Source organism: Chenopodium album, chromosome 9 (genome assembly GCF_948465745.1).
Source record: "Chenopodium album chromosome 9, dcCheAlbu1.1, whole genome shotgun sequence".
Lineage (NCBI taxonomy): Eukaryota > Viridiplantae > Streptophyta > Magnoliopsida > Caryophyllales > Amaranthaceae > Chenopodium > Chenopodium album.
The window spans coordinates 46,069,244-46,096,012 of NC_137842.1; the positions used below are offsets into that span (position 1 = coordinate 46,069,244).

The 26,769-nt window shown below is 39.1% G+C and overlaps 1 protein-coding gene across 1 annotated transcript; it reads right to left on the reverse strand.

Moving 5' to 3' along the window:
- Positions 1 to 19,622: 19,622 nt before the first annotated feature.
- Positions 19,623 to 23,123, reverse strand: LOC145557653 (uncharacterized). Its single transcript, XM_081618830.1, has 3 exons — positions 20,548 to 23,123; positions 20,384 to 20,471; positions 19,623 to 20,306 (listed from the first exon to the last, which is right to left on the reverse strand). Exons 1-3 carry the CDS (start codon positions 23,121 to 23,123, stop codon positions 19,623 to 19,625), a joined length of 3,348 nt encoding a protein of 1,115 aa, XP_081474956.1.
- Positions 23,124 to 26,769: the final 3,646 nt, after the last annotated feature.

Genomic DNA, 26,769 nt, shown 5'->3' on the forward strand with positions numbered 1-26,769 from the left:
CGAAATGGGATCAAATCCCGAGGCCATGGCACGCAAAACGAGGCAAAGAACCACCCTTGGCTAGCCGGGCTGCATAGCAACCCGCATGTGGCTGCCAAGGTGGCTGCCCCACCTTGCGTGCGGCCACACTCGCGGCAGCAGCACACGGCCGCAGCAGCCATGGTTGTGCGTGCGCGTGCGTGCGGCAGTGGCAGCAGCCCATAGCTGCTTGCCGCGGGCTGTGTGTGCGGAGTTTTTTGTGTGTGCATATGCTTGGTGCGGTGAGGTGAATAGCCGTAGTATGCTTGGTTTGCATGACCTACGATTATTCGAGTTTCCTTGGCAAAACGCTTAAAGCGAAAGCCACTTGAAATGCGGTTGGCTTAATATTGCTTATTTTTCCGTTTTATTTATTTTAATTAATTTTGTTTATTTTAATTAAAATTTTGGGAGGCTAGGCCTCGATTTTGAGCGGCATTGGCAAAATTTTATTTTGACAAGTTTGGGTGCTACCGACTTAATTAATTGGATTAATTAAGGAAAATGCGGAATTTAGTGGGAGCTTCAATTATTAATGACGTCAATTACATAATCGGTTAAACAACTTTGACTAGTTTTAATTAGGCGTGTTAATCGGATTAACCACCTAGATTAGTTACTAGTGCGCGCGTTGTTTAAATGCATTTTACTTGTTTGATATTGTAAATTGCATGGGCCATTATTCACAAATAGTGAATGGATGAATGGAATATATATTCTCTCTCACAGGTTTTATGAAATGGCAACTAGTGGGACCCGATTAGGATAGAATATACGGACTACGTGCCGTTATGTATTTTTGTAAATCTAAATACGGTCTACTCACCGTTAAGTATTTTTGTACCTTAATATTTAGATTATTCCTAGTCGTAGACACTAGTATTTGCATAGTTTGGTTAAGTCTTGAAGACGGCGTATCTTGGAAGACAAAGCCTTGAATTGCAAATGAAGACCTTTTGAAGATTTGAAGAATTCAAGGGGTCATGCTAGTTGCCAATATGCATCTATAATTTCACTTTATATTTTATGCTTATATACATGTGAATTATTCGTTAGATGCATGTTTAGGTTTTCTTTATGTTGCGATGATTAGTTAAGTTCACTTAAATCAACCAACATAGAAATCCTATGTCCCTAATAATATTGAGTCAAACTTGCCTTTCCAAAACAACACTTACCAACCGAACGAGGGTGATGGTAGGCTACGCCAAAGCGAGGTGCCATCACTTCTCCAAGGCTGTTAAGGCACACCGGGTGTGCACGTTGGTTTTGGTTTAACTCATCGGTATGAGTGAGGAGTCCTCACATACCGTGGCAAAAGAGATACATCGTCAAAGATGCATTAGATGCGACGATTGTATAACCATGAGTGGCTTAGAGCCATTATCAAGGCAATGCTTACCCTAGAAGATTGAGTGTTAAGACAAGCCAAAGCATGGTTAACCACTCTTTGTTTCTTCGGATCTTGGAATCGCCTTATTTTCACAAAATAGGGACAATTTTACGTGTAAATAAGACGCTAAATAAGTATTCAAAATTTGCATGAATAAAATTCAATCTTATTTAAGTAATTTTGAATGGTTTTTCATTAAAATTCTTTCAATTGTAGAATCATGTCTTCAACTAATGACAACGACCTTATGTACCCGGAACTTCCCGAAAAGTTACCATTTTTGCTCAATTAGGTGAACTTTAAGGAATGGGAAGATGAACTCCGAAAGACACTCAGAAATTGCTACCTAGAGCATATCTTGGACACTCCGATCCCCAGTTTCTACTCGAAAGGGGTCATGAGTGATGAAGCTCATGAAGAATGGAGCATGGATTGCAAGAGAGTTTCGAAACTCATGGCAAACTCCATCCCGGTTCAATGGAAGGAGATTTTCTCCGGCTATTTTCCGGACATGATGCTCAAAGCTCTTGAGGATGTAGTCAATTTGAGGGTCACCAAAAGTGCTAGGGGAAATTATGATGGTCACGTGGAGGATGTGACTAGGTCACTCTCCAAAATGAGGATCAAGCCACCGCAAGATGGTTGTCTCTCGAAAGAAAGACAAGAGGTGTAGGGAAAAGTCTACAATGCGAGACTTAGGCCCAGAATGCCACTTCAAGCTCATGTAATTAACATGACAAGGCTATTCAACCATCAGGAGCTAATTGGCAAACTAGTGGAAGACGAGCAAGCGGCTCACATGCTTCTTAGCTCTCTTCACTCGGGATATGTGGGGCTTAAAATGTGTCTCACCGCCAATAGGGATACACTGTCCTTAAGGGAAGTCATCCAAGAGCTCCAAAAGATCTATTCTTGCAAGAAGGCTAACTTTCCCCTTAGACCAAGGAAGAAGGAGTTCAAAGACAAGAGGAAGATGCGCTGCTTCAATTGTGGTAACCCCGGACACTACAAAAGAGAATGCAACAAGTATCTGGATGATGAGGCGAAAGGAAAAGTAACCTCAACCTTAGGTATCATCTTAAACACTTGAATATAAGCAATTTTAAAAGTTATTAGATACCGGAAAATTGACTCACAATACACTCCTTTTTAAGGAACCAAGTGAGCGGTGCTTTTTCATGTGGAAATGAGTACACAAGTAGGATGAAGGTGATCTATCCAAGAAAACTTGTAATCTCATGTTTTGTCTAAAGAAGTAGAATATATTTAGTTTTATGCACCATAATTTTGATGTATTTCCGACGTTGGACGTCGTTTTCATCAACCAAGACTTTTATTTTGATGTCTTGAATATATTTATGGAATGACAATTTCACGTGTTTTTAGACAAAATGTTTGATACCAATGCAAATAAAGCTAAGACTACACAGTCTAGTCAAACTTACTTGTGGCATTGTCGTCTTGGCCACATTAACATCAAACGCATCAAGAAGCTTCTTCAAGAAGGTATTCTTGACTCATTTGATTTAGAATCCTCTGAGAATTGCGAAGGATTTTTATTAGGCAAGATGATAAAGCAACCATTCTCCAAGTTGGGAGAAAGGGCCGGTGACTTGTTGGGACTAATACACACCGATGTATGTGGGCCAATGAGTACACCCGCAAGGAATGGTTATCGGTATTTCATAACCTTCACGGACGACTATAGTAGATATGGTTATGTCTATCTAATGTCGCACAAATCTAAATCGTTTGATAAATTCAAGGAATTTCAGAACGAAGTTGAAAACCAACTCGGCAAGAAAATCAAAGCGCTTCGATCGGATCGAGGTGGCGAATATTTGAGCCAAGAATTCGATGACCATCTGAAAGAACATGGAATACTTTCAGAGTTGACACCTCCGGGAACTCTTCAATGGAATGGAGTATCTGAAAGGAGGAATCGAACCCTGTTAGACATGGTCCGATTGACTATGGGTCTAAGTGAACTTCCAATCTCTTTCTGGGGACATACACTTTTTACTGCGGCACTTACACTGAATCGTGCTCCGTCAAAGGCAGTGGAAAAGACTCCATATGAATTATGGACAAATAAACCTCCAAGGTTGTCTTTTCTCAAGATTTGGGGATTCGAAGCATATGTCAAAGAAACTTATTTCTGACAAACTTCATCCAAAATATGACAAGGTTTACTTTGTGGGTTATCCAAAAGAAACCAAAGGGTATTACTTCTACAACAAATCCGAGAACAAAGCGTTTGTTGCTCGTGATGGTGTCTTTTTGGAGAAGGAGCATCTCTCCAAAATGACAAGTGGGAGGAAAATCGAACTCGACGAAGTTCGAGAGGACGAGCAACAAGGACAAGTTGGAAATCAAAGTGCTCACGAAGCATCTGTTGACATTGGCAAAATATGCAAAGTCAAACCGACAATGCAAATGCTCAGTCCATTACCCTACGTAGGTCAACTCGGCCAAGATCTCAACCTGACAGATATCTCGGTGTTGTATTAACCGAAGATCAGGACATCCTAGTAGTGGATGGAGATGAGCCAGGAACCTACAAGCAAGCAATGACGAGCCCCGACTCTGCAAAATGGAAAGAGGCCATGAAATCCGAAATGGACTCCATATTTGAAAATCAAGTATGGGACTTGGTTGATTTACCCGTAGGTTACACACCTATCGAATGTAAATGGATTTTCAAGATGAAAACCGACAAAGATGGAAATTTATTCATTTACAAAGCAAGGCTGGTAGCAAAAGGTTACAGGAAAATTCACGGCGTTGATTATGATGAAACCTTTTCTCCAGTAGCTATGCTTAAGTCCGTTCGAATTCTTCTAGCGATTGTTGCATATTACAATTATGAAATATGGCAGATGGACATCAAAACCGCCTTCCTCAATAGAATTTTGAAGAAACTGTGTACATGACACAGCCTGAAGGTTTTCTCGACCAGAACAATCCTAAGAAGGTATGCAAGCTTAAGAAGTCCATTTATGGATTAAAGCAAGCAAGCAGAAGTTGGAATCTGCGATTTGATGAAGCCATCAGTAAGTTTGGTTTTATCAAGAATCCAGATGAGTCTTGTGTTTACAAGAAGGTCAGTGGGAGTGACATCGCCTTCATAGTCTTAAATGTCGATGACATATTGCTAATTGGAAATAGCATTCCGTTGTTAGAGTGTGTAAAGGCTTGGCTCGGGAAATGTTTTTCAATGAAAGACTTGGGAGAGGCTCAGTACATACTAGGCATCAAGATCTATAGGGATAGATCAAAGAGGATGATAGGAATGAGTCAAAGTACTTACATCGATAAGGTACTAGCTCGATTCCAAATGGAAGGAGCCAAGAGGGGGCACCTACCCATGTCACATGGCATAACCTTAAGCAAGAAGCAGTGTCCAAAGACACCTGATGAGCTAGAAAGGATGAGTTGTATTTCATATGCTTCGCTTATTGGATCGATCATGTATGCCATGATATGTACTAGGCTGGATGTATCGTATGCCTTGAGTGCTACGAGCCGATACCAATCAGACCCAGGAGAGGCGCATTGGACTTCGGCCAAGAATATTCTGAAGCACCTAAAAAGGAACAAGGATAAATTCCTGGTCTATGGCGGTAAAGATGAATTGGTTGTTGAGGGATATACCGACGCAAGCTTCCAGACAGACAGAGACGACTCCAAGTCACAATCCGGATACATATTTTGTCTCAATGGAGGAGCGTTTAGTTGGAAGAGTGCAAAGCAAAGCACAACCGCTGATTCTACAACTAAAGCCGAGTACTTAGCAGCGTCTGAGGATGCCAAGGAGGCAGTTTGGATTCGCAAGTTCATTGATGAACTTGGTGTTGTACCCTCCATCAAGGGTCCAATAGACCTCCATTGTGATAACAATGGAGCTATTGCTTAGGCTAGAGAGCCACGAGAACATCAGAAGGTCAAACATGTCAAGAGGCGATTTCACATGATTCGAGAATGGAAGACAGAGGGTGAAATCAGAATTTGCAAAGTGGGAACGGATAACAATGTAGCTGATCCACTTACTAAACCCTTGTCTCAAGTGAAGCACAACAAACACATTGAGGCAATGGGAATCAAGCATGTCGCGAACTGGCTTTGATTTCCTTATTATAGTGTTTTAATTAAATTTTGGACAATGTTAATGTAAAGCACTATGATGAACCATTCAGTTTTTGGAGTAATTAAAAATTTTCATGCAATTTAATTCACTCCGTCTCTATTTAATTGTGGTTCAGAAATAAATAATGAGTCCATTCGATTTTAATAAATATTCAAAATAGGGTATCAAGTCAATGGCTTGGATAAAGAAACACCTATTAAGTGAACATTGAATATTTTAATCGAAAATTATCCCTAATCAAGGTCATATTTTTGTGGACGATTAATGACCATTAGAGATTAGTGTGTAGTATGATTTATAGCACCGTTTCTTGTGCTATGAGGATATAAATCATTTGCACTGGTATTGGTTTAGAACCATACTGGATCGACCTATGAGAATACTTTATGAGATTTAAAATCGTCATAAGTATTTTTCTCATTATTACTATCGGAACTCTTTTCCTGGACCATGAGTAGTGGGAGGTCTCTTGTTTGAGTACTAGTCCGCTTTGGTATCCGCCAAACGTCTTCCGTAACTGGGGATTATAACGACAGATATCGGGCGGCTAGGTCCTGTTAGTGAGAGAAGCTACATTAAAAGACTGGAAATGTCCCCCTACTAACAATAGCGAACATGTCTTGTTGTTTACAAGGCCTCTCGAAGAGCGAGACTGTGAAAATGCATGGCCGTGCTCAGATGGATTTTAGAAATCATCTGCTTATTGACAGTCAAACTCGGATTTCGAAAAACACTTCTGGACGTAATAGAGATGACGACTAATCTTACTTTGTAGTTCATAAAGAGACATAGGAAAGGGGCTATACACTAAATGCACACTTGTCCAGAAGGACAAGTAGGAGATTGAAAGGAATGGTGTCCTTCGAACAACTGTATTATTCTGATAGCAGGTTCAAAATTATTAGAAAGCTAATATATTCAGTAAGGTCAAGTGATCGGAATGCCTGGGTGGAGGCCGCTTCCGATCAGTAATATTAATATAATTAATATTACAGCTTAATCTTGACTGAGCCCTTCGGGTCACACCCAAGCAAAATATACGAACCGACTAGACGAATTAATTCAGAAAAAATTAATTCGTCGCCCGAGTGTTAAATATTTAGACGTCGGTAATTCGAGCTTGGAGCATCGAAACCGATCGTCGGAAGTCGAGTTAAAAATAATAAAAAGACGAGACGCGCAAAATAATAATAAATCGACCATATTCCCAAAATACCCCTAGCATCGGAGTGCCCCGAGCATCCGAATGCTAGGGGCAAAAATATCCAAGCATAGGTGGCTAGCAAGCGCACCAAGCCGAGCCTAGCACGGTTGGCTAGGTGCGTGCTAGCGCACCGTGCTAGCAGCCACGTACAGCAGCAGCTAGCAGCCGCGCGCACGTGGTGCGTGCAGCAGCTAGCTGCCGCAAGCTTGGCGTACTAGCAGCGCATGCACTAGCAGCCACGCACAGCAGCAAGCCCGCACCAAGTGCTTGGCTTGCGCGCACAGCAGCAGCCCACATCTTGGTGCGGGGCTGGGCTCGGGCTGGGCCATAGGGCCGGTCACTATGGGGAAGCTTGAGAAATATGGGAGCAAGTTAGTAAGGACATGTGGCACAAGGAGAGTATTGAGTGGGGAGCAAGTATGGTCCCCTACTCTCCATGTGGTCCTAACCAACCCATTTCACATGGTAATGCCACTTGTAGATTTATTATTAGTTTGCAATTTTAATTTAATTTAGCTTTAAATTAATTTGTGGAATTTCATGATTCCACATTGATGGGATAGAAATTTCCACTCATACTTTCCTCTATAAATACCAACCTTGGGATTTGGAGTAATGTGCATGAGTGGGAGTGAGAAAGAGCATTCCATATTTTGGGAAAAACTCTTAAACTCCATTAACACTTGGGTTTTGGTCGGACCTTGCTAACTCCAAGGTAGCGGACCTAAAAAGTCGTGTTCGTCCTTTGTGGGTGGATACCGTTGGAGGCACGGCATTTGCGGTGCTCTAGGCTTTCAAGTAAGGGCCCGTTTTGAAAGGGCAAAGCTCGCTTCAAGGATATGATTCGTTCTTCCTTTTCTTGTGCTTATTTATTTATGCTTTATGGTTTTATTAATTACGAGTGGTTCCTTGGGTCAGAGTTGTTTCCGCGGTGAGTCGAACTCACCAAACCCCAACAAAAGAAGCCTTTGAGGGTATTAAGGAGCATCTGACTAAGCTCCCAACAATGATCATCCCGGAGCTGACGGAAAAGCTGCAGTTGTACATCTCAGCGTCAATACAGACAATCGTAGCAGTCCTGCTGGTAGAAAGGCAGAAGCAACTAAGGCCGATATATTTCGTGAGCCACGTGCTGACCGAAGCAGAGCAAAGATACCCCCTGGTAGAGAAGCTAGCCTTCGCAGTGGTCACAGCATCAAGAAAGCTAAAACCATACTTTGACGCGCATATAATAGAGGTCCTCACAAACCAGCCGCTGGAGAAAGCATTACAAAAGATGGATGCATCGGGTAGACTCTTAAAGTGGGCAATCGAGCTTTCTGAGTATGAATTCGAAGTCAAGCCTAGAGCAGCCATCAAGGCACAAGCTTTAGCAGACTTCATAGTGGAAGCCTCCTACAAGGAGAAAGAGGATGACGTTGGGGTCTGGAAGGTGGAAGTGGATGGATCCTCAGCCCAAGCGGGGAATGGGGCAGGAGTCATAATGACGTCTCCAGAAGGAAACATATTTGAGTATGCAATCAAGTTCAAGTTCAAAGCGTCTAATAATGAAGCAGAGTACGAGGCGACGCTGGCAGGCCTGCGTATGAGCCTCGCAGCCGGAGCCCGCAAAGTACACCTGCAGAATGATTCTCAGCTCGTTGCCAGCCAACTATAGGGGGCGTATGAGATAAGGGAAGCCACTATGATGAAATACGTAACCAAATTGAAAGAGCTGGAAGCCCAGCTAGTCCATTTCCAGATAGACTTGGTCCCCAGAGCAGGAAATTCTCAGGCTGACGTCTTATCTCAGTTAGCCAGCTCCACCTTACAAAGCCTCACAAGAACACTGATGGTCGAAGTGTTAGAGGAGAGCAGCATCGCTGAAAAGGAGCAGGTAAACTGCGTCAAGAGTCAAAGAGCCTTGTTCTCAGACATCTTGGCATACAAACTTCATGGCTCGCTGCCCGATGATGAATCACAGGCTAAAAATGTGAAGAAAGACGCAAATTGGTATGTAGTGATGAATGGAGAGCTCAACAAAAAAGGCTTCTCAAAGCCGCAGCTGAGGTGTATTCTAGAATGGGAGCAGGAGGGCATCATGGAAGAAGCCCACTCTAGAATATGTGCCAACCATATCGGCGGGAAAGCATTGGGAGTAGAGGTCCTTAGAAGAGGGGCATATTGGCCAACTCTCACACAAGACGCACTAGCATATGTCAAAAAATGCGACAAGTGTCAAAAATATTCGCCAGTCATAAATCAGCCAGCAAACGATCTGACACCAATCCTCAGCCCGATCATGTTCGCTCAGTGGGGAATGGACATATTGGGACCTTTCACCACTGGCTTAGCGGGCAGGAAGTATCTCATTGTGGCAGTAGATTTCTTTACAAAGTGGATAGAAGCTTAGCCCACCAAGTACATAAAGGCAACCCAGGTCAGAACATTTATATGGAAGAGCATCATCCCTAGATTCAGGGTGCCACGGTGCATAGTCTTTGATCATGGGTGCCAATTTGACTGTGACACCATAAAGTATTACTTGGGAGATATGGGCATCAAGTATGCAAGTGCCTCAGTCTGCCACCCGCAAAGCAATGGCCAAGCAGAGGCAGCAAACAAGTTGATCCTGACAGCTCTACAGAAGAAGCTGGAGGAGTACAAGGGCCTGTGGGAAGACTTGGTCTCAGAGGTCTTGTGGGCAAATAGGACCACTGAGAAGGAGTCAACCGGTAAAGGCCCTTTCACCCTGGCCTACGGGGTCGATGCAGTTGTTCATGTGGAAGGGCAAATCCCAGCCTGAGGATACAGCACTATGAACAGCAAGGAAATGAAATGCGCATGCTGGAAGAGCTAGACTTCCTGCTAGAAGTAAGGCTAAAAGCATCCCTTAAGCTAGCAGCCCAGAAGAGCAGGATCTCAAAAGCTTTCAACAAAAGGGTCAAGCACAGAGAGCTCCTGCCAGGAGACTTAGTCCTCAGGAGGACAGCAGCAGTTGGAAGAGGAAACCAACATGGAAAGCTGTCAGCAAACTGGGAAGGTCCTCTCATCATCCACGAGCAGGTTGGACCAGGCGCGTTCCTCCTTGCAGATCAAGAAGGTCAGGTCTTAAGAAACAGTTTCAATGCTGATGTGTTAAAGAAATATTTTGTTTAAATAGCCTGAAACATAGCTGTTTCAAGATTGATAAATCTATATTCAGTCCATGATGTGTTAATTAAGGCATTTGAGCCATTTTTGTTCAATGAAATACAAGCCTCTACGTGAGGAGTATGTTGCGTAAATTTGTTTAATATAATATGCCCAAGCATCATATACTAACATGCAGAAATCAAACAAGAATAATAATAAAGTATTAGAGGCAAGAAGCACTCTAGCGCAAAATGACAAAGTGAAAGCATCCCTCCTTAAAACCTCGCTTCACCTGTAAAAAGCAAAACAGGGCACCACCTCGGTGACGCCTGAGGGGGGGCCTGACATGTTCAACTTGAGCAGGGGAGGAGAGAGGAAAAGAAGAAGATGAGCTGCGTGGGCAACACTAAGGTTCTCTTAGTCCCATCCAGCCCATCTCTTTGAGGAGGGGAGAGGAAAGGAGAAGACAGTCAAGCAGTAAGCCCTTACAAAAAGAAGTAAGCAGGCAGTAAACAAGCTGAACGACATAAATAAGTCGCAGCATAAACAAGCTGAATGACATAAATAAGTCGCAGCATAAACAAGCTGAATGACATAAATAAGTCGCAGCATAAACAAGCTGAACGACATAAATAAGTCGCAGCATAAACAAGCTGAACGACATAAACAAGTCGCAGCATAAATAAGCCGAATGACGCGAATAAGTCACAGCAAAGCAAGCTGGTAACACAGACGAAATAAACAAAAAGTTGATCGACACAAACAAGTCTCAGCAAGCAGAAGTCGAATAACCCTAAATCAAATATGTCCACCAACACGCAAACGAAGCCTTTGGTCAAAGCCAAGTGAAGTACACAACGCGCAAACACTTGAAGAAGATAAAGCAGGAAGGACGAAGTGTAACAAAGTCCCTGCTGAAGCACAGCAGAGCGCGAAAGAAACAGAAAAGCGCTAGGCAGCTAAATTAAAAAGACAGGAAGGCCCAACCTACGAGGCCCCACCAAATGTAATAAAGAGCAAACATGCAGACAATGAAATAAACAGCAAGAAAAGCAGCAAGAGGAGATCATAAGGAGCATACATTATAAGGCTGAACCCCTGCCCACCAAGGCAGAGTAAACATCCAGCAGGTCAGTCACAGAACAAATAAAGCTGAGCCCTCATCCACCAGGACAAAGAAACACTCAGCAGGTAAAGTTAGAAGATCACAAATTCAAGTTAAGCTGGACAGATCCAATAAAGAAAGAAAAAGTATTCTGAAAATACACAGAGGAACATAATCTTTGGCAGCTATACACCCCAAAGATAGTAACACAAACTACCTAGTTATAACAGATCTGGGTGAGGGAAACTCAGAGGAAACACTGGAGTAGGAGGGTGACAACCGCCATAACCTTTATTGATCATCAGTCAGAGACTCCACTCCATTAGCTACAGCAACGTCAGGGCAGAGAGGCACCTCCAAGTTCAGCACGACATGGTTGGGGATCTTGCAGCCAGCAGCGCGAGGGTGATCAGCGGGAAGATCGAACAAACCAACCTCACCGGCAGCTTCAAACTTAGCCTAAAAGGCATTAGTGCGAGCCTGCTGCTCTTCACCCTCACCATACAAGCTGCTAACGCATCGAGCCGCAGCTTCCCATCCTCCATCATGGCGGTCAGCTAGGAGCTTAGCGAAAGCAGGAGAGAGCGCAAAAGACTTGAGAGCCTCTCTCCTAGCAGCCTCCAGCGCAACAACATGCGCAGCCTGTAAATCTTCCATCTCCGCCTCTAACGTCTTCACCCTGGCCTAAGAAATCCCCAACTGCTCCTCGCAGTCCTTCAGCTTGGTCTAAGTGAGCTGAAATTCTCCCAATTGGAGCTGCAAGGCATCCGCCTTCTCCCTCAGCGGAGCCACCTCATTAGCCATAGCATCCCTCTCAACTTGAGCCTGCTGAATCACCAGAGTCTTCTAGGAAATAGCCTGCTGAATCACCTCATTGGCCATAGCATCCTTCTCCACCGACAGCAAGGCATTGGACAAATCCCCCACATACATAACAAGCTGCAAGAAAAGCAAAAAAGAAGAGTCAGCCAAAGTGGGAGTTAATAAAAGAAGTTAACAATAAAAAAAAAATAATAAAAATAAAGTATAATAATAGATAAAACAAGACAGCAGCAACAAAACAAGCATAGAAAAGCTGAAACGAGAAAAAGAAAAGCCAAAAGCAGAGGCTAACCTTCTGCAAATCATGGCAAGCGGTAGCTGCTGGAAGGCTGACTGAGCTGCACGTAGAATCCGCAGGGAGACGAACCCCCTGAGTCAGGCGGTATCCTAGAGTACCACCCTTCTGAGGGTCATCTACAAATAAAGACTCATCAGCCCTCACATTCATCAAAGGCCGAAAGGGAGCGTTCTCAGCTCCAGAAGGACAGAGTATTGGGCAAAGATGAATGTCAATAGGGACCTTAGCAAACTTAATGGCCCCAGTAGGGCGAAAATTCCCTCCAGCAGAGAGTGAGGACGGAGAAAGAGGATTCTCAAAGGCATCACCTAAGAACTGATGAACGCAGCGATTAAGCTCACTGGAGTTCAAAGTGTCTCCCCCACTAGCGTTCCCACCTGGAAATCCGCTGTTGGCAGACGTGGAAGCAAGAGGGACTGGGCCAGGAGAAGTGCGAGCCTTTTTCGCCTCTGGCTCATCCCTAGCAGGGGCAGAAGACACAGGATCGTCCTCCAGGTCAATCACTGGACGATCCTGCTGAAGAGAGCCCGTAGCTCGGGAGAGCGCACCCCGGGTAGCGCTTCAATGCCGCCCCCTCAACCCGTAGGGACGCGGCGGAAACCTTAGAAGCTCCAGAACAGATTCATCAGGGAGCTGAAAATCAGTAGCTGTTACAGACGGAACGGCAGTGCCCTTCGCAGCAGCAGTATCATCAGTAGGAGTAGGAAAGAGCATAACATGCTCAGGAGAGGAAACGGGTTTTTCACCCGCAACAGTGGTCTCAGTCCCCTTAGAAGGAAACTAGAGAACACTATCAGCAAAATCATCGACGTAGCCTTTGGTTCTTCAAAAGCTTGTTCACGTGGCCTTTTGGCAGCAAAAGTCTGAGGTGCCACCCGGCCGGAAGCCGCGACAGGCTACTTCTCAGGGGAAGCAGCAGGCACCACTAACGCCTCTGAATCTGAAGCCACCTTTTGAGGAGCAGGACGAGCATCACGCCTACTCCCAACAGTAGAAGACGAAGGCTCAGGCTCAGCGCGGTTTGACCCAGCACGCTCGCTAGTAGCCACGGTGCCAACAACAGCCCGCAGCTCTGCAGGAGCCAAACGCACCTCGCCCTTCAGGGAACCCGCAAACACCTCCAGCGTATCAAAGAGCTGAGGAGGGTTCTCAGGAGTGGCAGTAAGAGGGTCCTTCCAATTATCGGCCAGCCCGAGCATGCGTTTGTCCAACTTGTCATAGCCTAAAATCGCAAAATGACAAAAAGTCAAAAAAAAAATTAAAAAATTATAATCATAATAATAAAATAAAATTTTTAGAGAAGAGAACACTTCAGCGGGAGTGATCGAAAATCCTCTCTGCAAGCTCGTCATTTCTCAGACTTCTGCGGGAGTGATCGAAAATCCTCTCTACAAGCTCATTATTTCTCAGACTTCAGCGGGAGTGATCGAAAATCCTCTCTGCAAGCTCGTCATTTCTCAGACTTCGGCGGGAGTGATCAAAAATCCTCTCTATAAGCTCGTCATTTCTCAGACTTCAGCGAGAGTGATCGAAATTCCTCTCTACGAGCTCGTCAATCTTAAGTCTGGAACCAATGTCACCATACAAGCAATAGGGCAGCGGACTCAGCAATAGCAATGACCTGACCTCCCAAGTCTACAGGGCGCCTCAACACCTTAGAGACTTGAGGGGCTAGGAGTGTGTAGGTTATTTTAGTCAGACGATCCGTTGAGTCAGGGCCGATAAGGCTACACGCTCAGAACAGCTGGCATGGAAGAACCTCACGCCATCTCTTGAGAGGCTATTTGTAGGGGATAGCTCCTGCTGAGCTATTCCTTCTAGCTGGGCTCAGTTGAGAAGAACGTCTTAGAGTCAAAAAGTCGGCATGAAGGACCTCATACCACCTCTTGAGGGGCTAGTTGTATAGGATAGCTCCCGCTGAACTATCGCTCAGCCCCCAGGGTGCGCAATCACCGCTGAATAAGCAACTAAAGGAGGGCTCGCCAGCCCGGCAGAGTAAGCCCGCAGGGCTGACCAGGCTAAGCTCTCCACGAAGAAGATAGTACGCCTATAAATAGAGGGTAAAGTACAACGGAAAAGAGGTTAGATACTCAAGTTATTACACTTTCTATATCTCTCTAAGTACACTTTCTCTCTCTAAACACTCTCTAACTTAAGCTTCGGAGGAGGGTTCCTCGAGCCACCCCCGAGGGCAGTTTACGTGTGCTAACGTGTGTAGGTTGTTGACGGGACCCAGCCTATCCAGCAGAACCCTTGGATCCATACCTGGAAGAATAATCTTTGTTACATTCTAAGGTAAGTGATTAAATAACAATTATCAAATATAACCAAGACATATCTCTTTCAATCTCAACTTTAAATACTCAAGGGTTTACAAAAATCCAATTGAATGAGGTCCAATAGGTTTGCGTTCCTTATCATTATTATTTAGTTTTGAAAGAAGATAAATTAGACAGAATTACTAACTTTTCATACTTTACAAACTTATGGTAAGGAACTTGATATGAGATAAGCTAACAACCAAGTTCCTTGCTGTTTATCAAGTATGGAAAACCTGCATGTCAAATATGTTTGAAACACAGAAGAATTCATCTTCAATAAATCCTTGAAATGTCAAGTTATTGTAAGGAATCAAATTGTGACCCTCATACATAGTATGAGTTCCTTATTTGATTCCCTTTCAATATGACATTCCTAGTTTTATAGATGATGAACTATTATTTGTAAAACAAATAAAGTTACAAAACTTTGAAAATATCATAATGTGCTTCATGATCTCGAAAGAATGTTCACAATGGAGTAGGAACTTAACTTACCAACCTTTTAAGTTAATACCAAAAGTTTAATTGAAGCTCCTCCATCGTAAGCCAATAGTGAGAAACTTTTGTCAAGCCTTCTATCACATGTTAAGATCACCCGTTCTCGAAATACCAGGATTTGTTCCCCCTCACTAGATATCACCTTCTTTTACATGTTCCTCTTGATTTCAAACTGGAACATGTTCCTTTGGTCCTTTTGGACCATTCCACATTCTCTTGGATTCTTTTATCATGAGGAATTGAATGAGTTGATTTGATCTTCACTGTTTTAACACCATATCAACCATGGATCCTTATATCTTTCTCATAAGCATAAGACCTGTAATTCAAGAATCCAATTGAATGATTTAGTGCAATTTTCAAAGTTAGTAGGTTAGTGAATAGAAATATGACACAAAAAGCTCAAATCAAAAAGTTCCAAAGTATACTCCCTTACGAATGTCATCCCATATTTAAGTCTAAAAGTAGGCTTTTGTACTTTCAATACTTTGCTTGGAAGTCAAAATTATAGTACCAACATCTTTTGTAGAGAAAGGAATTTATGATTTATTTTTGGGAATCAAAATCATCAGGAACTTGAACCGAAACTTGTATATTATATATCGGCACAACTTAATGTAAAGTTGTATTCACTACTAGGAAAAGGGGTTTTTACGACGAAAATATTTGTCGTAACAAGGCTCAATAGTCGTCGTTAAAACCTTTCACGACAATACTTATTTCGTCCTGCTTTTGTCGTAATAGGTTCCGACGTTATTGGTTTTAACGACTACGTTCGTCGTTAAATTTATACGGCGATAGTAGTTCTTCGTTACTTAATTACGACAATTTGACTTTTTGTCGTTATTTGTAGATTTAATAGCGTCGAACTATTACCAACTAACGACCAACAATTTTATAGTTAAAAATTTTTCTAACAGTAACTAAATTTTGAATTGATATCTTACAACAACAAAATATTTCGTCGTTAAAATAAATCGTACAAAATTAATAAACTATTTTGCTTTATCCCACCCGTTCTCATCTGCTAGATACTTATTATGGTAATAAGGAAAAAACACAATAAACATAAATGTATAAAACAGAAAACCAAAAGATTCATAACTTAATATTAAATTAGATTTAATGTATTTTAAACCAACTACCATCCAATATAACAAGACAAAATAGTATGTTTTAAACAAGGAATATCTAAAAAGAATTCTGATATCTTAAACTTTAAACAAAAATAAAAATAAAAATAAAAAATTTATTAGAGATCCTAGATCTTCAATGATATATTGCAGCTACTCATCATGTGCCAGATTAAGCTGATCCATCCTGTGAAGGTATAGTGACATTAAGCTGTGTCACTAACATTTCCTGAAATAATTTCATTCTAGACTCAACTGATCCAATGCGACCTTTTAATTCATTGTTTTCCTCTTGTACTTGTTCAACGCGGTTTATAAGAACTTGGTTTTGTTTTTTAGAGGCATTCAATTCAACTTGAAGTTCTTCTCTGCTGGGTTGTGGTCCTTGAATATCTTTCAGCTTTATTCCTCCTCCATAGCCTATTACTCGATCTCGAGACTTGGATTTAAATACCTTTTGTGCTACCTACACATGTGATAGATTTTATAATCATTAAAAGCTTAAAATATACATTAATATGAAAATATATGTTAAGAGAACAAAAATTTATGTGCTTAATATTGTATGTTACACAATTAGTTATGACTTACATCAAAAAATATATTCCTATTAATATACATAGATTTCCATCTTGAGTTTTATGAGTTACATCGTGATTCATAGGGGTTATCGTTGTTTAGATATTACCACTAATAAAATCATCATCTCTAGACATGTCACATTCGATGAAAACACTCTTCCGTATCGAAATATTAGTCAATTACGTGCCACCGATTATTATTTTCTTAGCGTCAATGACCCATCCCCCATTTTTAATCAATTTTTAGCCATTAATCGTGCAAGACAGCCTACACCGCAGGCAGGCCGCGGCACACATCTGCACACCGCAGGCAGCCTGCCAAACCACGCAGCTCCACCTCAGAGAGGCATCCCTCGCTCCTCACATACACAATCTGCATACACACCTCCACCTCAGAGAGGCATCCCTCCTAGTACACCTACAAGACCACCTCCTTTATCCCCCCCCCCATGCAAACTCGGTCCAAACACGGTATAGTTATATCGAACCCCAAGTATGGTCAAAAAGTACTATAAAACAAACTAGGATAATCCAGATTAAAAAGAAACAAAGAAGCAAGTTTCTAATCCAAACATTACAAAAACATGGTAATTAAGGGGTAATACGCTAGCAAGTACATTAGAAGAGACAAGGTTTAAGATAAATATTGTCTTAACTCTCTACATTTTTGTTCTTTATTATCTACCCTATATATAGTTTCCAGCAACAATAAACTAGTTTGGGATTGCATTGTTTAAAGTTTCCAGTAACAATAAACTACTTTGATGTGTTGAAGGAAAAAAAAAAGGTTTATATCATTCATGCAATTTCAGTTATTTATATAAAAAGAAGTCTCTAGCAAAAAAAATAAATTACGGCATTGATTGAAATTGAAAATTATAACACAATGATAAAAAAAAAAAAAAATAGTACAAGCAAAGTTACCTCAGCGTGGGAAAGAGATGGATCTTTTTCCATTGTTTCTCGAATTTCATTCTAAAACACAACATCAAAAAATTGTTACTTGTTTACACAGGGTAATAACATTAAGCAATTAATGGACATACCAGTTTTTGTGTGGTCTCGACATTTGGAAGTTTGGTGCCTTTCTTTCGGGTCGAATAGAACACATCAACTAAAGTTGGCTCATTTCCCTTATTTGCCCCCTTTATAAGAAAGAAAATCATTATTTGTCATTAATTTGATTAATCTATAACTTATCAAAGCTATAATATAATCAAGTAATATAAATAATAATTCTCACCAAATTGTCCCATATGACTTGTCTAAATGGCTTACTTCCAGTTCGAGGCATTAACTCTTTAGCATAGTAGCCCCTATTTTCAGAGTTTCTTGCACTTCTTTTCTGGAATTTTTTATCAATAAATATCTCTTAACGTAAAAAATACTAATTAAATGGAAGTAGAAAGCAATTTCTAGTTGTGTCAAATCACCTTAAAATCATCCTTCATATATATCTCCTTGATAAGCCATTTCCACTCATTCATGTCAAGCCCATTAGGTGGCTTACCCTTGTATGCAGCTGCTAAGGTGATTTTCTTTTTAGTGACATTGTACCTTAATAAATCTGACCTCCATTTTCGCCATAGCTCCTTCATATGCTCGAGAATATGATCTTTGTAAGTTTCCATATTTTCATTGGCAAATACATCCTACAAAAATAGATATAACACCATCACTTGTAAACATTGAATAACCTACAATTATTTTCATGAATATTATTAAGTTAAAAAATAAAAGAGAATAATTGTTAGAAAAATTAATACGATTACCGTAACTGCTGCCCACATGTGTTCCTTTTCTCTTTCTCCAATATCATTCCATTTGTGCACTCTCACTGGACACTTGTTAGTATTTCGTACTATAATTCCCAAATGTCTTGAAAATACTTTGTGATTCTTTCCCACTGCTCGATTGTTAAAGAACTCAATCTGTAGCTTCTCATTAGGTTTCAGTTTAGTTATCTCCTTACATTTGTTTCTTCCCCTCCTCTTTTCAGAATCATTCTTCTTCTTAGAAGTTGATGGATCACCACTTTCAACTGAAACAATGTAATGTAAAAAGTGTGAGAAGATAAAAATAGCAAGGAATCTGATTGATTTAATGTAATAATTAAATGTAAAATCATAACCATCAACATCTTCTTGCATTGTTGGGGATACTTCCACATCATTTTCATTATCAGCCTCATTGTTGTTTCCACCTGAATCTTAACCATGATCATTGTTATCTTCATATCCTTGTTCATAATGCATATCTTCATCTTCAGATTGATAATGAAGCCCATCATCATGAAAGTTTTGGTCACTTGCCTCAAAAGATGACTCTTGATCATCTCTGTTATTGCAATTTAAGTGGACGGGGGGGCCAAATAATGGATCAAAGGAAGTTATATTATCAACACTATTGACCACAGCAGAATTCCTAACAGTTTTAAATTGACCAAGCGGAGGTTTCCTTGACTGTAAAAGATTTCTATCAGCACTTCCTTTGTGGATAGGGGAATCATTACCAACTCTAAGGTGAAGATGAGGACTTTTGGGTGAATATATATTTGCTAACCTCTTCCCACGCCCCCTTGCTAACATTAGAGGTGGTATATACTCTCTTTTAGATCTAAGCATTGAAGTCTTTTGGGTAGGAGGAGCCATTATTTCTCTGCATAATAACAAGAAGAAAAAAAGTAGGATTAAGACAAATGAAATACACTACAGTAGGAAAAAAAAAGTAATCAGCATGAATTGGAAAAAAAAAATATAGGATTAAGACAAATGAAATACACTACAATGAAAAAAAAAACAAACAAAGAAACAAACAAACAAAATAAAAGAATGAATTCAACTACAAATTGTAAATGATAAAAAAAAAGTAATATAACCTTTTTATAGCAAACAGAGTTGGATGTCAAAGTTCAACTATGAAATAAAATATGGTAGTTATGAAGAATAATAAACTAAAAAGCTTTCTAAGAGTCAATTGATAAACAAATCATTCCTCTCTCCTCCTCTTTGTAGATCTTGCTTCTCTACTACTATTTGAATTATTTTCTACAACAATAGGATCTAAATCTGCCCGCCTTTTACATACTTCAATGCTTGCACTAGTTGAGGAAGAAGCATGATATGTTGGTTTAGAATATTCACCCTGCTGATAAGCATCCCAATCAGGGTCATCACCATTGTTTTCATCGTATGAGTAGTTGCGCGGCTGAGTCTTCGATGCAATAAACCAACCTTTGTTAATGTTGTCAATGGCATAAAAAGCTTGTCTTGCTTGACTAGCTAAGATGAATGGTTCATTAGTTTTTAACTGCTTATTGCAATTAATACTAACAATCCCATATTCATCTTCTTTAAATCCTCTTACCTTATCGAACACATCCCACCATTTACAACGAAATAACACCACTCTATTCCCTCCAAGGTATTGCATGTCTATTATTTGTGTCACTACTCCATAAAAATCTATGTTTTCATCTTCATCTCCCATGTTTCCAATCACATAGACCCCACTATTTTGCGTTCTCAAATTCTGGTCACGACTTTGTATTTGAAATCTATAACCGTTCACAATGTAACCAGTAAAAGAAGTTACATATTGTGTTGGTCCACGTGACAATGAGAGGAGATTTTCCATTTCCTTGCTCTTATTATACTCATATAATCGTGCAACCTATAAAAAAATAGTAGGAAAAATGAATAATATATGATTTTACTTATCCTAAAATCAGAAATAGTATAATTGCTTACTTCATTCTTAAACCATTGTCTAAAATTTTCACTCCATTCCTCTTCTGAGATTCCAGCATCATTATATGGATGAGCTTCAGAATATTCTCTAAAATAAGCAAAAATTAGTGACAGCCACAATTACTAAAGATTAATGAAAAATGTATTAGGGCTAAGACTCTTACCGAAGGAAAGGTTGAACCTCCTCACAATTCTTTAAAATATAATCATGAGCTTGATTTAAATCATTCTTTGAAATATCTATAATGGTTTGAGCTCCTAAACCTCTGCCAGGATGACTCAAAATAGTCAATGCTTCATCACCACCATTTGCATTTTCATAATTTCGTTCAAGACGATTAAATCTTGTTTCCACACTGTCCATATACCTAGAGCAAAGAGTCATGCACTCTTCTGCAAGATAACCCTCTGCAATTGAAGCCTCTGGACGAGCCCTATTTCTTACAAAAGATTTAAGCTTATACATATATTGCTCAATAGGATACATCCATCTAAACTGAACCGGACCTCCAATTCTAGCTTCATTAGCTAAAAAAATAGGTAAATGCATCATCACATCAAAGAAGGAAGGAGGGAAAACCTTCTCTAATTTACAAAGGGTAATAGGGATTTGGGACTCTAATCGCTTCAACTCCTCCACATTTAATATTTTAGCACATAACAAAGTAAAATACATCGACAACTCAGTAAGTGCTTCACGTACAAGTGGAGTGAGTAGACCACGTATTGCCAAAGGCAGAAGATGTTCAAGTATTACATGACAATCATGGCTCTTTAAACCCGAAATTTTAGAATCCTTTAAGTTGACACAATAAGATATATTTGATGAAAAACCATCAGGAACTTTTAATTCTTTTAAAAAGTTGCAGAAAGTTTTCTTCTCGGAGGCAGAAAATGTAAATGGAGCAGGAGGTAGTTTAAATTTGTCCCCATCTTCTATAGGGTGCAGTGTGGACCTTACCCCCATAGCTTTCAAGTCAAGACGTGATTTTAAAGTGTCTTTGGTCTTCCCATTAATGTTCATAATTGTCCCAAGAATGCTATCACATATATTTTTCTCAATATGCATCACGTCTAAATTGTGTCGCAATAGTTGTGCCTTCCAGTAAGGAAGCTTAAAGAAAATGCTTTTCTTATTCCAATTATCACCTCTAAGATCGTGCTTTATTTTTTTCTTCACTTGTGGATCATTAGACAATACAATGTTTTCGAGATCCTCAAGTTGATGAAGAATTTCATCTACAGAGCAAGGTTTTGGAGGTAGACTACGCTCGACTTTCCCATCAAATGAATCCTTGTCCTTTCTCCACCTATGATTCATTGGCAAATAGCATCGATGACCCATATAACATTCTTTGCCTCCATGAGATAGCCACTCTGAACGTGTATCCTTCTGACAACAAGGGCATGTTAAATATCCCTTTGTACTCCACCCTAATAACATGGCATATGCTGGAAAATCATTTATAGTCCACATTAATGATGCACGTAGGTTAAAATGATTTTGAGCTGATGCATCAAAGGTCTCAACACCATTGTCCCATAGGTCCCTCAATTCCTCAATTAGAGGTTGCAGATATATGTCAATTGCATCACCAGGTCCTGTAGGACCAGGAATGAGCATTGATAATATCAAATTAGACTGTTTCATACACAGTCTAGGTGGTAAATTATATGGAATAAGTACCACTGGCCAAATACTATATGGTGTCTTTGAATTTGCAAAAGGCTGAAAACCATCACTAGCAAGGCCTAATCTAACATTTCGAGGATCGGAAGCAAAATTCAGAAACTCTTTGTCAAAGGATTCCCAAGCTAATCCGTCAACTAGGTGTCTCATTGTACCATTTTTCTTCTTTTTACCATGATGCCATGTCATCAAAGATGCAGTCTTTGAGCACATGAACAATCGTTGGAGCCTTGGTTTTAGTGGGAAGTAACATAGTGTCTTATGGGGTATCTTTTTACCATTTTTCTTACACTTGTCTTCCCCATTATGTTTGTTACTTTTCCATCTTGATGCACCACATATATTGAATGAGTCCAAGCTTTCATTCTCCTTCCAATATAACATGCAATCATTTACACATGCATTAATTTTCTCATAAGAAAGCCCGAGATCTTTTATGGTCTTCTTTGCCTCATAATAAGAATCTGGTAAATTTGATTCTTTCGGTAAAAGTTCCTTCTTCAAGAAATCCAAAAGCATGGTAAATGACTCATTACTCCAACGGCCAAGAGTCTTGATATGAAGAAGTTTTAATAGTGCAGACATCTTAGAACTCTTACAACCTTCATAGACAGGGTCTTGTGAGTCCTTCATCAAGTTATAAAATTTTTTGGTAGCCATATTTGGCTCCTCAACATCATTAAAAATGGAGGAGGAACTACCATCGATATCATCAAGATTATTAGGATATAAATCCCTCAAGATATCGAACACCTCATTATCGTTTTCATTTTCTTCAACATCATCATCCCCGTCAGATTGAGTAGGCTCATTTAACCCTTCCCCGTGATGATACCAAAAGGTATACCTCTTAACAATTCCAAAAACTAATAAATGTTGTTTAATTTTTTCACGATCACCAGATTCTCCATTAACACATTTTGAACAAGGACATCGAATTGTCTCAGTTTTCAACTTTTCAAAAGCATAATCTAAAAAACTATTTACTCCTTCATATGAAGGGTCATTAACATAATCTTCAATGGACATCCAATCTTTATTAGGAGTCATATTTACCAAGTTATTAAAATTAAGGGAATAAATTAGCTATATAAAATCTGCAAATTCAACACAAGAATTCTATCAATACTAGTCATGTGACAACATTACCTTAGTACATATATACAAGATTTAAATAATGATGCATGAAAAGGAAAAAAAATTAAAAGGAATACAAACGTGCCACTACTTTAATCAAGTGTTTAAAATGAAAAAAAAAAAAAGGAAAAGTAAAAAAGATAGTAGAATAAGATAGATTGTCTAGATAAATATTAAGAGTATAATAGCATTTAGCTGTTATTGAAGTGTTATTCCTTTCATGTCCTCACTCAAAATCAATACTACTTATTTTATTATTTATTTCTTCTCTCATATCCCTTACGTTTTAATAAAATTTTAACCCGTACTATCTTTTCTTATAATTTTCTATTATTTCGACTACTCCACTTACATCTTTTTCTATTAAATTCAATTAACTTATCCTAAAATTATGTGTTGCTCAAAGTGTTTTTTTAAGTGAAAGTTAGATTTCATAAATCAATAATTATCCAATGACATTAGATGAGCCAAGTCACATAGCCTGCTATGGACGTTGCTCATATGCTAGCAAAAAAATAACCTCACAGCAACAGTCTTAATAGTTTGAGATGGAAATAACAAGAGTACTAATACTCATCATAATAAAACCACATAACCACAATTTTTGAGAACTTCTAAGATATTGACGCCTTGTATACTTGATTTATAGCCACCATAATGAACACAATCACATGTTAAAGTTGACTTTTCAATAATCTTTTCACTAATCCTATTAAATAATACACTATAATCTTTCAAATATCACAGGAATCAACTAATTAAAACCAGTCAAACTAAAAACCAAGAAATTAATACATACGCAAGAAACAATTAAACTTTGTATTGAGTTGACATGTGGGATTTACATATTGAACTTAACAGAGACAAACGATGATCGGCTAAACTAACGGGAAACTGATTATCTCAACAAACACCCAAAAAATACACAATAAAACTAAACAGAAAAATGAATAAATTAAAAATTATATAGCACATGCAAGGAATTAAGGTTGAAATTTGACAGAGTAATTAAGAAAATTTACCCTTTAATTGACTTTCAAACTGAAATTTTGTGACGAATCGACGAACCCTAATTACTGATCAACTTCAACCCAATTCCCCTACAAGCAAGAATCTGTTGATGACCCTTGAGAATTGTTTGAAGAATTGGCTGAAGCCAATTACTAGAATTGAAGCAAGCAAATGAAATTTGATGATTATTGAATAAACTAATAATATTAATGGGCGGTGAGGTTTAGGGGAAGAAGAAAGGAAATAAGGTTTTAATAAATTGTGCCTTTTGTTTTTGATAGAAATATTTGATATTTTGATGATTACTTTGCCCGAGCTCTAATCCCGCGTTAGATGAATTCACTTTTCATCACTTGCGACAAAATATGATTTATTATTATTTTATTTATTTATCATCTACCATATTAACGAAGCTTATAGAGTTATTAATTTAACCTTTTATATTTCACATTCAACCATGTACGACCACCTGCTAAGAATGTCGTAATAAAGTGACTTACTAAGGTTATTAACGACAAAAAACTCATTTTATCGTTATTACTTTGTCGTTAAAACTGTTAATTCTAGTAGTGATTACTTCCATGTTGTTAGTTCTTTCCTGCATTCTTAGATTCACCAAGTTCCTTCAGATCAACGTCCAAAGTTCCTTAATCCAAAACTTTCTTTTTATGCATTTATTCATATTACCTACAAGACAAACATTATTACTTTGCACAAACTTAAAGAGAAGTTAGTTTCCATCATGAAAACGATGTAAGTCAACTTCTCTAACATAATATTTTACAATTATGCATTTATGATAATGAATATTGGTTAGCACAATTAAGTAAAAGATAAAATTAATAAAAAGGTAAACAAATGCAGATCTAGAATTATAAGAAGACGTAAGAGTAACTTACCAAATACTGGCTACAAAAAGTTTCATCTTCACATACTTCTTATGAAGAACTATAGTGAGAGGAACTTGTAAATGTGTCCTAATATACAAGAAACCAGATCATCTATCATCTCAATAATTATAGGCTTCTTCCCCTCAAATACATTCTGCAAATAAGATTACTTCTAAGTCTTTGGAACCCAAAATAAATTTAAGTTCCTTCTTGTTAGTAATAGTAGTCAAAATCAATGTAACTACTTCTACAACCAAGAAACAACATTTATCTATATAATATATATTCAAATCATTCAAGATACATGGAAAAACTATTTCTCTGACATATAATCAAAATTTTCGTACACTAACAAGTCAGAAAAATAAAGTTCCTTTTGATAGGAATCCAATTTTGTTGTTCCACAAGATGTGCTCCTTGAACTACTACTAATCAATCAATTCTTTATGAATAAAGATTAAAAATGGAAATCTAACATACTGACTTTTAAACATACTAAAAATCAGAATAGATGTTTATCCAAAGTTGATACAAGAATTCAAAAGAATTAACATGACATCAAGCAAAAATACAACAAGGAACATGCTTACACCAATGTATGCATACAATGAAGAAATCAAAGACAGAATACTTACCTCAAAAGTATGAGTCTTTGAATACCTTTCACTTTTCCAGAAAAAGTTAATCTTCTTGTGCTTCTAGGAACAACGTAGGGTTAAGTTCCTTCCTTGAATTTTCTTGTACGTACTCATCTTAGCCAAGACCTTGCTCGTCAAGGTTGCCTGATTCATCAAGAGCTCCGGCTCTGATACCAATTGTTATTTAGATAAAATACTACAAGAGGGGGGGTGAATTGTAGTATGGAGATTGCTAGTCACTTTTTGCGGAATTAAAAGAAACTTAACGCAATAGAGAAATAGTGCAAGAGAGATTTTACGAGGAAAACTTCCTATGCCAAATAGGAAGTGAAAAACCTCGACCCAAAGGGATTTTGACTCAAAACATTCCACTAAAATAGGCCAACGACTCTGTTACAACCTATGAGGAACTTGAGCCTCTACCGAGTTCCTCAACGAACTCATATCCCCAACAACTATTCCCTCTAATAGTTGCAGCTCGAAATCTTCCCTCAAAGACCTCTTTTCTCACTCAAGACTTCACTCAAAACCTTACTCTTTCTCTTTCTCTCAAGCTTCACTCAAAGCCTTCTCTACATACAAAGAACTCACTCAAGTTCTCACCCCAATACAAGAGTTCACTCCAACCCTTATTAATTCCCCATTACAAGAGTTCACTCAAACCCTTAAACAACTCTCAAATACATATAAAAGATATAATGTATAAAACTAATATGTTGGACACTTTGAGATATGTAAGGAACTTGGAACCTGGAGAAACTGGCTTACCAACGTGCAGAGAAAATATATTTCTTTTCTACTGCTCTACCACTTTGGATAAACTCCATTATGGAATGACTCAATTAAGCCAGACGGTTTGGAATGAATGAAAACTTCTCTTTTTATAGTGCTTTAAAGACATACCCATTCACCCCATGATCTTCAACCATAATAGTAGTGCTTCCTAAATTCTAGGCATTGTCTCCATTAACTCCATGAACATAAGAAGTAATGGAAGACATGGATTGGAGTTAAAAACAT